General features: G+C 38.7%; 1 protein-coding gene across 2 annotated transcripts in view; it reads left to right on the top strand.

Moving 5' to 3' along the window:
* The window catches only part of Dhc93AB (Dynein heavy chain at 93AB), a 584,738-nt gene that overhangs the window by 262,203 nt on the left and 308,887 nt on the right, over nucleotides 1-13,648 (top strand). For both annotated transcript variants that reach the window (XM_083127975.1, XM_083127974.1), the window contains one exon: nucleotides 1,567-1,702. In XM_083127975.1, the coding sequence (XP_082984101.1) occupies nucleotides 1,567-1,702 (136 nt within the window). The remainder of the gene's footprint in view (nucleotides 1-1,566; nucleotides 1,703-13,648) is intronic.

Raw genomic sequence — 13,648 nt, 5'->3', positions numbered from 1 at the left:
CTAAGTCTGGTCGGCCTAGGAAAGTGTCTGAAAAAACACTGCACATCATGAAAAGGCAGCTAAGGAACCATCCTTCGTTAACAGCTAGGGAACTGAAAGAAAAAAAATCCTCTGTTGCTTGATAATGTGTCCCTCCGGACAATTCAGAAGATCCATGATGACTTAGGGCTACACAGTTACAGAGCTCGCCCGAAACCTCTCCTTACAGAGAAGCATCGTAAGAAAAGACGAGATTTCTGTAAGAAATACAGTACCTGGACTGTTCATGACTGGAAAGAAGTGTTGTGGAGTGATGAAGCCACTTTCTTTGTTACTGGTAGTGGATCCAAGCGAGTGTACCGTTCTCCCGGTGATGATCCAACCCTTCCTCAGTACACACATCCAACTATAACACCATTAAGCCTTGTTTCCATGATTATGAAAAAATATAAATATGCTGACCAAGGCAGTAATTTATTTTATTAAAAACATAAACTAAACGTAACGTTTCAACCTTCTAGCAAGTACTTTCAGACACTTTCCTAGGCCGACCAGACTTAGGTTTTGGGCAAGGCATTTTGACCCCACCTTCGTCTTTGAAGCGTTTCATCAAATGTTGCACTGTTCTCAGGTTCACGCCTGTTTGTGTCGCGATTTCTGTGCTTTTTATGCCTGCTCTAAACAAGGCAATCACCTGCTTGATACAGTGTCTGATGAAGACCTTGCTAGAAGGTTGAAACGTTACGTTTAGTTTATGTTTTTAATAAAATAAATTACTGCCTTGGTCAGCATATTTATATTTTTACATCCAACTATAAAACACCCTCCCAGTATTATGGTCTGCGGTTCCTTTAGTTATGGTGGTGTAGGAGAGTTAGTTATTCTTCCTAAAAACCAGACCATGAATCAGTACTCCTATTTTGAGCTCTTAAATGATGTTTTGGAAGTGTCCTTTGAAAAAAGTGGAGCATCTTTTTTTATGCAGGATGGGGCTCCTTGTCACACAGCCAAAAGTGTGGTTTCATGGCTCAAAGATGCTTGTGTCCCTTATTTTGATTATTGGCCAGGACAAAGCCCCGATTGAACCTCAACCCGATTGAAAACCTGTGGTCTATCATGAAGCGACGTTTAAGGAACAGGGACACATCTACACTCCTTAAGCTAGTAGCTGCCGTAAGGGACATTTGGGTCAATCTGCCAGTTAATCTCCTCCAAAACCTGGCTTTGAGTGTTCCAAAACGACTGACAGAATGCCGGAAGCATAAAGGAGGGTCGACAAAATACTGACTACAAGGTGAGTAGTAAAACATTGATTTTGTTGTTTGTTTGGTGTATACATCTGTTGTGGTTCTTGCTTTCACTGGTGTGGCGTCAATACTTTCCGCGCAGACTGTAAATATGGAGAAACTAGTACTCACTTTTATCCGCGAAGCTCTTTTTTTTTTTTTTTTTTGGATTAATTTCAGTGGCCACAGTGCTGATAAAAGTAGTTTCTCTGTATTTCATACCTATTCATTATATATTCAAAACCTTCAAAATAATTTGAAATTTTGTGGCTGTTCTTACAAACTTATTTTCCTTTTCCAGGTGGGATGAAAAGGAGAAGGACTGTTTTGCAAATATTTGTGATGCTCAGTTTCGTTACGAGCATGAGTACTTAGGTAACACTCCTCGACTTGTTATTACTCCCCTCACTGATCGCTGTTATATAACACTAACTCAGGTAAATATGATTTCATAATGTACATGCAAGCATTAAATTCCTGACTAATGATTTCTCAGATATAATGAATAGAAGTTAATATGCTATCATCAAATCACATGTAAATGATTAATTACTACATCACTGTGTTTACTTGCTGGCTTGTGGCCGAGCGCTTTTAACTGATTGACTTTTGATCTTGCCACCCAAAGTTTCCAGGTTTGAGTCCTTGACTGGGCTTGAGTGTTCTTTATGAGTTAGGAAACCAATGCTAAATAACAAAAATAGTATTGAAAACTTGTAAGCTGTGCCTCAAGAGTTGTGCAGGGAGGTTATTGCAGCATGACACCGCAAGAGCGTCGGCCGCTTGCCGGCCCAGTCATGCAACAGGTGCCGGCAAATTGCGTAACAGATAGCCCATTACACAAACCGCTTGTTTTGTAATGTTTCCACTTTTCACAATTATAGTTACAATTACAACTTAAATAAGCACATACCTTGCCGCAAGGATGCTGGAAAAGGTGTCCTCTAAAATACAAATACTTCTGACAGCAATGACTCATCCAACATAAAGGATTCAATTTTTCATTCTTGTCTTGCCTTCGAATAAACAAAACCGTTACTCTTATTTTGCAGATAACACAAGATTAATCCTTTTGAACACTAGAGTCAGTGGCGTGCCCAAGATTTTCGAGGGGGGAGGTTACGTATACATTATTATGCAAAACGAAAGTGCAGATAAACGAATTATTTAACAGTGTCACTTAATTTTAACGTGTGAATATTTTTGAAGTAAAGTAGCGATCATACACTGTGTGCGTTTTTCTTTCTGAGAGCGCCATTTGAAATAAGCACTTTTCCCCTTTTGCTACTATGGGATAAACTGAATATAAAAGGCTATAACTGCTCAACAACTGCATCTTTTTAAGAAATTTAAATTCTAAATGTAAGAATGAACAAAAAGCAACATTTTATGTAAATTCCGACAATTGTGAGTCCAGGGGGAAACGGGGGCCAAATCCCAAAGTTCTATTTTCCCCGTAATTACGCAAAATTTCTGAACGTCGTAATTTCCATATTTTTTTTTTTTCAAAGTTGCGGCAGGAGCATTACATATCCTCATAGAGTAGTCTTTTGTTGTGCTTCCCTCAAAATTTGGTCCGTCCAGTGTCTATAGAGCCGACGCTAGAAGCGAAATTCCTCAGATGTCGCAAGAGCGTCAGCGGCTTATCGGAGTAGTGGTAAGCCGCGAGAAGCCTCTCGATACTACGCGAATGCGACAGCTGTCGGCCACCAGTTGTTTAGACGTGTTCACTTCGGTTTGCGTTTATCAGTACTCGTGTTGTTTATACTGTGTTATTGAGTTGGTGTGCTAAAGTGCTAGTGCTTTATCGTGTGTTATTTGTTATTCATTCATTAGTTATGCCGCCAAACAAATATAGTCTTGAACAAAGAGTTTTTATGTACGATACTTACGTGAAAACGAACTCTTGCAGAAAAGTAGTCAGGCGATTCGCAAGAAAATTTCCTGGCAATCCTGTTCCGGACAGACATACTGTTTACAACCTCGTTAAAAGATTACGAGAGACAGGATCTCTTGAACCTAAGAAACGTGTTTCCAGACGACGTGTTCTTACGGAAGAAAAGCTAGACGAAATTGGTGAACGACTTGAACATACTCCAAAAAAATCCCTCCGTCGGCTTGCTCAGGAAACAGGCATTTCAAAATCCTCAGCACGAAATGCCACTAAATTACTTAGATTAAAACCCTACAAAATTACAGTGGTTCATGAATTGCAACCGCGCGATCACGCGACTAGAGTTCGATTCTGTAACTGGATGCTGGATAATATTGTTGCTGGCAGAGTAAATCCAGAATTAATCATATTTTCAGACGAAGCTTGGTTCGAATTGAATGGCCGAGTTATTTCACAAAACAATCGCTATTGGAGCGCAGAAAAACCTGACCTTGTGCATGAAGTTCCGCTCCATCCTGCAAAAATTGGTGTGTGGTGTGGTTTGAATGCGCACAGAATAATAGGGCCTATTTTTTATGAAGGTACTATCAATGGTGAAAGGTATCGAAGAGACATACTACAACCTTTTTTTGAACAATTAACGGACATTGAATGCCAGCAGTCATTTTTTCAGCAGGACTCTGCTACTGCTCACACTGCTTATGAATCACTTAATTTTATTGCCGAGATTTTTGAGGACAGAATTATCAGTACTGAGTTGTGGCCCTCTCGTAGCCCCGATCTTACTCCTTGTGATTATTATTTATGGGGAACATTAAAAAACAAAGTGTATCAGAATAACCCGCGTACAATAGAGGATTTAAAAGAAAATATAAGAAGAGAAATTGCCAGAATCACACCTGAGGAGCTTATGGATGTTCAGAGGAATTTCATACGCAGATGCCGGAAATGTATTGGTGTTGAAGGAGGTCATTTTCAACATCATTTATAACACAGAAGGTTAGTGATCATCATTATTATTAGTTTTAAATATAATTTTACACTTTCGGTTTGCTTTATGCGCCGCGATGCTGTCTTCCCTTTCTGTCAACCGAGGATAAAGTAGAGATGTCTAAGAAAGATTAGATGTCTGAAATAAGGTTGTAATTGTAACTGTAATTGTGAAAAGTGGAAACATTACAAAACAAGCGGTTTCTGTTACGGACTATCTGTTACGCAATTTGGCGGCACCTGATGCATGACAAGGCCGGTAAGCGGCCGACGCTCTCGCGGTGTCTAAGAAAGATTACATGTCAAAAATAAAGTGCCAGAAATATTTGTATTTTAGAGGACACCTTTTCCAGCATCCTTACGACAAGGTACGTGCTTATTTAAGTTGTAATTGTAACTATAATTGTGAAAAGTGGAAACATTACAAAACAAGCGGTTTGTGTAACGGGCTATCTGTTACGCAATTTGCCGGCACCTGTTGCATGACTGGGCCGGCAAGCGGCCGACGCTCTTGCGGTGTCATGCTGCAATAACCTCCCTGTAGTATTAAAAGTAAATTGAGATAATTTTTTGAATTCCCCTCTCCCCCAAAGTTATATTTTATAACACTTTTGAACATAGTAGCAAGTTGCAGAGAATGTTATTGCATGCCTTAAATCAGTATTTCCATCCTCATTTTTTTTATTTTTTTTCTCCAGTGTAACCAGCTGAGTAATAGTTTTTCTTGTATGTACACATAGCTTGCATTGTAGAATTATTTTCCTGTAGTTTATATAACAGATTCTTTTTTTTTTAAAAAAAATTGCTAATCATTGTTATAACTGTATCTTTAGTCAAAATGAAAATAAATGTCTGATGAAGGGAGCGTGTGTTCTCCTGAAACGTCACAACGAAAAACTGTTTTCTTATGCTTGTAATAACCGTAAACTACAGGAAAATAACCAGCTGAGATTTACATGTACTATTAGGAGAGGACAGATTATTCAGTACTCTATTGGCATCAGTACATGAGTCTACCAGTCTCGAAATTTATTTTTTTGGAAAAAGTCATGGAAATGTCATGAAAATTTACTATTTTACTGGAGAAATCAACACTTTTGTTGTGGTGCAGTAAAAGTAGGTTTTTGGAACAAAAAACATGTAGGATAAGCAAAAACATTATAATTTATTGTCGTCAAATTATTATTCAGTTTGCTACACTGAGTTACAGTAGAAATTGTATATTAAATATTCAAGGGAAAAAGGTCATGTTTTGAACTCCTTATCATGTAGAAATCTAATAATAATTGGCATTTACCACTCTCTTGTTGCAATTTTGAAAAATATCTGATAGCTAAATTATCTGGATTAACATACACAGTCCGACAATTAAGTAATGAGACTGATTATATATTGTCCCATGTGTACATTCTATCTGTGAAGTAACAAGTTCATGATGCAGCGTGATCCATAATCCACAACCTGGCAACACCTTATGAACTTGCAATGGGCATGCTGGGAATTATGCCACCATGTCATGAGGGAGGTGGGTGTGCGTACACGTTTGGAACAATCTCCAACCAAAAGCCTGAGGAAACTTGTGTCCCAAGCGGTCTTGTCACTTTGCAATGCTCGTAGGGCTGTGAAGAAAGCCACCCTAAAACCATATCGTGATCGCCCTGTTCAAGAACTGCGACACCTTGATAAGGATAAACGCTTGAAGTACTGCGGTGGTTTCGAAGAAAATGGCATCAAAATTCTTGATACCGTTTTTTTCACTGATGAAGTTTGGTTTCATTGAATGGTTATGTAAACAGACAGAACAGCAGAACATGGTCCGTTGAAAATCCTCATGCGTTCCACTATGTACCTCTCCTTCGAAAAAAGAAAAACTTGGGGGTGTGGTGTACTGTGACACATGAATATTGCCTTTACTACTGTTGTCAGACTGTTTATGTTTTTTTGACTTGACAATAATCTATAATATTAAACTCCAACAAGCAATCCCACATATTGTTAAGAGTTCTTATTTACTGTTGAAGATCAATACTTGGATGTTTTCAGCAAATTAAAAATATATTGTAATTGATTTTATTTGGATAAATAATAACATAAATTTATTAACCTAGTGAAAGCCTTCATGATTAAAGTTTAATGATTTAATTGGAACACTTAATGTCCAAATTGCAATAATAATAAAACATAGCCATATAGTAGCCACATTTATGACTCACCCTACCATTTCGTACCAAGCTCCCTTCAGATGTGTTGGAATGGGAGGGTTGCCAGCTGCATAGAAATTTACACTTAAAAGTCAAATGTTGGTGCAAAATTACGATTTTGATTTTTCACGTAAATATATGGCCAATACTTAGGCACATGTTGGGTGCGTCTGGTGCCAAATTGTGACCTGCCAGTGTTGCCAGTTACAGAGATATGTCCCAAAAATGGCATTCACTCAACCCATAAAATCGCCAGTCATAAATCTATCAAATGCTGCACATGATCATTATTGGTTGCAAATGACAGATTGACATGGCATCAGTCATCAGACGTCTAATTATGACTCTCCGATAATTTCTTACATAGTTTTCTCACTCAAAAGCAGAGACCTGTAAAGTAACCCAACTTGTAATGCTGTCAAGTTACGAACGGAACTATTGATATGCGTTACAATAGCATTGGCGATCCAGACAGTACAGGACAGATTGGACCTACCAACAACCTGGGTAAATTAGGTGTAATGTTACTCAACGACCCATTCGCTTCAGGTACTGAGTGGAACGGGTCTTGGATGGAACAGGTACGATCGTACCCATACATACTGTACCGGAACTGTAGCTACCGGGTACGAAATGGAACCACAGGTTGGTAACCGGTACTGAAGCATTATGACCAGTGGTTGTTATTAAGATACCGGTACGTGGATTGAAGTGGATGAAGTGGGCAACATTTGTAACAGGAAATTACGGTACGTATCATAACACATACAGAGCATATCTGAATTACGTTTTCTGTCAATCAAAATTCCACAGCAGTAAATAGAATACCGATAAAATTACACTTCTTTGCTTAAAAACTAATTATAATAACTTTAGTAAAAAGTAATTCATGATCTTTCTGGATAATTATTTATCAGAAAAATATGTATAAATACTATCTAGTTTATCTTTTATTAATTTGTTAATAATGGTATCAACCATAGGCGCCAACTCCATGGGGCTTAGGATGGCTCGAGCCCACCCAATGTTAATGATGTGGGGGCAGAGCCCCCCAAAAATAATTTTGCTTAAGAGGATCTAATGTATTATTTTTCTTCTCTTGTAAAATTTACTCTGAATTGTGCCACATGAACGTAACTTTAAATACACATTTGAAATGTTCTAGACCATCAACTTTGGGGGGGGGGGGGGGGGGGGGCATGACCGGAGACAGCAACACACATGACTTATTACTATATACTAAGTATATAATTATTATTTACTATTATACATATATTAATCAGAGACATAATGATTTTTTTGGGAATCCCCTAAAAGAATGCAAATATTTAGGAATATTATTGATGTGAATGAGAAGGCTGGCCATACTGGACTGCGACCACTTTGCCCTCGTCGGTGGACGTTGAGAGCCTCCAGTATGTAACAGATCTTAAGGAACTATGAAAACCTCAATTTTCTTGAGAACTTTTCTGAAAAACATTCTACTGACGCAGCATTAAAATATGCTGGATACCTGGAGACAATACTTCACTTCAAGACATTTTTCTTTCTCTCCCTCCAATGCAATGTGATGGGTCCAATAGAAGAGGTAAACTGGTGCTACAGAAGTGGAATCAAAACTAAAATACTTGACTGACATCTTTCAAGAAAAGCGAATGTGTTTTGAGCAGTTCTGGCAGAAATGCAGAGAGGGCAAACCGAGCCTCGGTGATGAGCCAGAATTGCCCCGGCAACGTCACGTCCCTAAGAGACTTGAAAATCCTGATGCTGCCAAACATCACAAGTTCTACACTCCAAAATAGTATTATAAATCAATATACACTGACGTGTGTGACAGCAAAATCATGTGTTAAACAAGGACATGAATCTACAGCAGTGGCGGCTCGTGGTGATCCAAAGTGGAGGGGTGATAGCTCACAAATTTGCTCTATTGATTTGCTTTATTTTACTTCGCCTTTTGTGCCACATTTGGCTAATTTGCGAAGATGGGGATAAGTGATATGATGAAATTGATGAATGGACACTCACAAAATCCATGCCCAGGCTGGGATTCGAACACGGGATCCCTGGCGTTGTAGCGCGATGTGCTAACCACTCTGCCACGGGGGCCGGCACAAATTTGCTCTACTAGTAATGCGAGTTTAAATGATGAATTTCGTATAACAGCCAACGTGGTAAGAAATTGATATGTTTGTGTTTACCGAATATCATGTTTTACACGTTTTAAATTAATAATTATTTAACAGTAATGCAAAGAAGATGGAAGAAGAAATAGAATTCTAAGAGATTTAGTCGTTTAACAGAGGGGAAAATTCAGAAGAAAGGATATTAATTTTTACACAACTTGATAAGCGCAATGACGAATATTTACGTGAATTGATCGTGAAAATTTCTAGTAAAAAGTTACACAGAAAATGTCTCCTGTCCAACATGACTAATTGATATGTGAAATAGGGCACCAAAATAAATATCTCACTGGAAAGGTGATATCTGCTTTACCAGAAGCTCTAAAGTAAAAACTTCAAACTTACCAGAAATCTTCAGACATGCTTGTAACTGAAATTTATCCTTCTGTCCTTCAACGCGAAATTTGCGAGTGAACTCATGACCTCCCTTCTTTGACACTTGTTCTAGATTCAAATTTGGACTAGATTTTTTGTTTATTTTTTCATCTGGTAGAAAAACTTCGCAAAACAATTTCTCCACACTGTACATCGCGACAAATGCACAACTACCGAAAAAGCTTCACTTCACTTTTCCATGGAAAATGAAGAGTCATTTTATTGCTTCGGGGTTGCCAGACAATTTTGCTAAATTTTAAGAAATTTGTAGTTTACAGGTTCCTGTAGCGACTCTTGGTGAGTTTAGATGACGAGTCTTTAATTTATTTAACATCCGCCTTGAAAAGAAATTGGAGAACTTTGTCACATTATCAGGAATTTTTTCAAACATCCTAATCAAAACATGTATTTAAATCTACATGATGTACTCCACATTGTAATCCAAATGTACTTTTCACTAAATTCAGAAAAAATACAATGCATATAGCTACATGATAATTTTGCATGTAACAAGAATCTATAGCCGACTTCCATGGCTAGCATACCGGATTACATAGCCAGGGCTCCTGGGTTCGAATCTCGGCATGGGTATGTGTGTTCTTTGTGAGTGCCCCTCCATCAATTTCATTATACCATCATCACTCATCCTCATCGTCGTGATTACCGAAAAGTAGCAAAAAGCGACGATAGATAACAAAAATCATGCAAGAGTCTGTACTTTTTCAGTTAGCGACATTTTCTTTCCTCGTTGTAAATTGCATTATTTATTGCTCTACTCTTGTCATAAATGAATAAAATTATGGAATACAGAGTAATTTTTTTCAACGGTTGATAATTTTCTTTCTTACGTTAACTTCATTGCTTCTGGCAACTCTTCATTGTTTACCGTTCTCCGGAGAGAGGGCGAGTTTTGCCTAGGGGGTGGGTTTCAGACGACAAACCCTCCGTCCTCCCAGCCAGAGATCCCGCGCGTGTTACTCCCTCAGTTCCCTCGCCTTTTACCCCTCGCGACCGCATCTGAGAATGCTCTACGTCTCGTAAAGTGGGAGGACGGCGCCCCGCCAGATTTCTCTCGAAGTTCCATATTCCCCCACACGGTGGTGTGCAAACTTTGCAATTGTCGCGGAAGAATGAATACAGAACCGACTAACCAACGATCTATAAGCAATGGAATATTTGCAATTCAGACAATGTAAAAGCTAACATATAAATGTTAATGTAATGTTTGTTCACTTGCGGTTCACACGGCAGTGCGGCGTCTGTATCGTCCTTATGACCGGCCGCTCCTGATCTACAGGACTACAAAAAATAACAGCCGTAGAGAAAGAATGCATCTCAACTGTGAACAGTTGCACAACAAACTTTCAGCAAACGCGAGAATTCTTTCGCCAAGTTTTGGATGCCGATAGGCTCTCCTTACACATGTCCATGCTTGGTGATATCGCCAAACAGAAGAAAGTGGTTCTAATTACCATGCGTGACATAAGGAAGTTTCTTTTTGAAGACAACACCCTCCAGGAGCTTCTGCCTGAAGTTGCCAAATTCATGATGGTCCTCCGCACTGTGCCAGTGATGACAACCACAGCCGAAAGGTCATTCAGTGCTATTCGCCGACTAAAGACATATTTGAGATCTACAATGGGACAGAAGAGACTAAGCAGCTTAGCGGTACTTCGCATACATCAAACTGTGCTTGATAATTTGGACCTGAGACAGCTCGTTAATGAGTTCATAAAAAAATAACCCACTGCGTAGAGCAACTTTTGCTTTATTTTAAAATCATGTTTATATGTTTTTGTTGTGTATGTCACTTTATATATTAGTGTACATGCTATTTTTTTTATTATTGCAAAAGTAAATTAAAAAATAAAATATTGTAGCAAGAACAAAAAAGTAAAACTATTTTCCTGCCATTTGTGTTAGCATTTATGTAAATAATTAAATAAAACTGTGTCACCTCCAGAAATTTGGACAATTCTTTTTTTTTATTCTTTTTATTCCAAATTGCAAATGGAGTCCTCTCTGGCAGTGATCACCCTGTATGCTCCCTAGGTAGATTTTGTTTCAGGGCCTACAACTTATATCAGAGCATGCCATATGTAATTCCTAAGAACTTTGCAACTGAATAGTGATCATAATGGGACCCCTGTTAGATCCCTGCCTGTGCACATATGGTACTAAGAACTTTGAATAAGGGCATTCTTTGCGAACACCATACTGGGAAAGTTGAAGGTTAGTTGATGTCTAACCGTCCCAGACATATACAAATACCCATCCGTCTCCGCTAAAGTGATAAATCCCAGGCGTAAGCCCATGGGACACAACATGACCCTTGTTCCCAAGCATAGGATATGGCGTCACCAGCACACATATGGCTTAACTTCCTTTTATTTCCCTTTTGTGGTTTTGCCCTCCATTCCGCCACTATCCCCCCTCCTTTTTGAGACCCGTGGGCGAGCACTGCACAGAGCAAGGAACCTCCCACTTGCTGATAATCTGACTTTAAAATGTCATGCTCGAAGCTTTTGACTTCAGTCTGTTACCCTCATCGACACCCTCACCAGAGACGATCGCTGAGATTCTTCGGTGGTAACAGACCCTTCTTACGAAGGTAAGAATAATCTTCTGTAACTCTCTAATATTTAGTATGGTAACTAACTAACTTCTATATTTCAAGTATGGCACACTTTCTGCCCATACACTACCACCCATACAAACACCAGCAATTACACTAACACACACACCCAGAAGTAGCTAGGATGGTAATAAGTAAATTCATTGGTATGGTGACACACCTTCATTGGTAGTAGAGCTATGTTTGTATCAAAGGAACTAATGTCAGAAGGGCCATATTTGTACGCTTGCCCTTATATCATTGTTTACACTGTACAAAGTGAAGGATTCATATCCGTTAGCATAGCATCTTAAAATGTAATCAGCCCAAAAACCCCCAGGGGCCAATGTAGTCATATTGTAAGCATTACTAAGCCTTAAAAGCTTGTAGATCATGATTCTTGTATCACATCTTATTTTTTTTTGTCTTTATTTGTTTTGTTGCTTATTAAACTATAAAACCCAACATCTTGCTCTATCTGTTATCCCCCATGATTTCCAATTCACATGAGTCCACAGTGACTGCTGTTAGCCTAGAGGTTTAATTTAAGATGAAGACTTAAGAGAAGACCTGGAGCAGTCGTGCGTATGAAGGCACTCCTGCCCCCACAGTAGAAAGAGACGTCTAGGATTATACTATTTAATGTAAGTATTCCCCACACACATACACAAACACTCCCATCTCTTTTGGAATACCTCTCGCAATTACACTTTCTCCCCCCCCAGGAAGTCACTAGTTTTATACTTTATGCACTAAGGTAGGCAAGGCTAGTCCGTGGGCATACACAGAGGAAGGTATGTCTCCTACTCTTCCCGTGAACTCCGTATATGGATAAGCTAGGTAGAGTAGAGTGACCGGCCGACGATCCCCACCACACAGGTACGCCCCTGTGTGTCTCTGTCTCACCCCAGGACGTGACAACTGTTAAATATTGTAAATATTCGTTATTTTATGGGTACGTCAACACTAAGGTTATTTGCAACCCATCACATGTCTGTTGCGGACATTAAAACACACCCATGCCCTCACCGGGACTTGAACCCGAGACCTCTGTATCAAAGCGAGTTGAGTCGACCATTCAACACTCTTGGCTACCGAGGCCGGCATAAAACTGTTAGGTTGGTCTCTTAATGTAAATACATACTTTTCAATAAAAATGTTAATTGTTATCTAAAAAACAAATGAACAGACACAAAAGACATAAAGAGACTTTGAAACAATTTCTAAACATTTTTCATGTTACATTTCATTTGCATGAGGACTGTAATACGCATAGCTGCTTAAAAACTGCTGTACGAAGACGTAATTTTTATTTTTTTAAAAAGGGAGGTAGTAAGTCATTCATTCATTTATTTCAGTGATCAGAGCCCCCCCAATAATTTTGACAAGTCAGCGCCCCTGGTATCAGCTATGCAAAAATTTCAAGGACCCTCACTCTGGCAAACTATTAACAATAGAAACAATTAGTTTTAACATGCTCACTAATTAGTAATTACAATGACCTGTGCAGAAGGTCAATATTCGTCCTTCAGGCAACCTGTTAATGGGAGGTATCCATAGTAGGCACCATTAGGTTTAAGATAGATAGAGAAGTGAAATTCGGTTTGAAGGTAGATTGTGCTAATTAGAGCATGGCAAATCAACATGTTTGTGGAAAACCGGAAGCTGATGGACGCCATATTGAAAAATGTTACTACTTAAGATAGAGATGTGAAATTCAGGTTGTCTTTAGATTATGCTAATCAGAGTATGGCAAATGAACATAATTGTGGAAAACCGGAAGCTGATAGACGCCATATTGAAAAATGTTACTATTTAAGATAGAGATGTGAAATTCGGTTTGAAGGTAGATTATGCTAATTAGTGCATGGCAAATCAACATGATTGTGGAAAACCAGAAGCTGATAGATGCCATATTGAAAAATGTTACTATTTAAGATAGAGAAGTGAAATTCGGTTTGAAGGTAGATTGTGCTAATTAGAGCATGGCAAATCAACATGTTTGTGGAAAACCGGAAGCTGATGGACGCCATATTGAAAAATGTTACTACTTAAGATAGAGATGTGAAATTCAGGTTGTCTTTAGATTATGCTAATCAGAGTATGGCAAATGAACATAATTG

The sequence above is a fragment of the Lepisma saccharinum genome, chromosome 9 (genome assembly GCF_977018435.1).
Source record: "Lepisma saccharinum chromosome 9, izLepSacc3.1, whole genome shotgun sequence".
In the NCBI taxonomy this organism is placed as follows: Eukaryota; Metazoa; Arthropoda; class Insecta; order Zygentoma; family Lepismatidae; genus Lepisma; species Lepisma saccharinum.
This window is presented reverse-complemented; position numbering and strand designations above follow the sequence as displayed.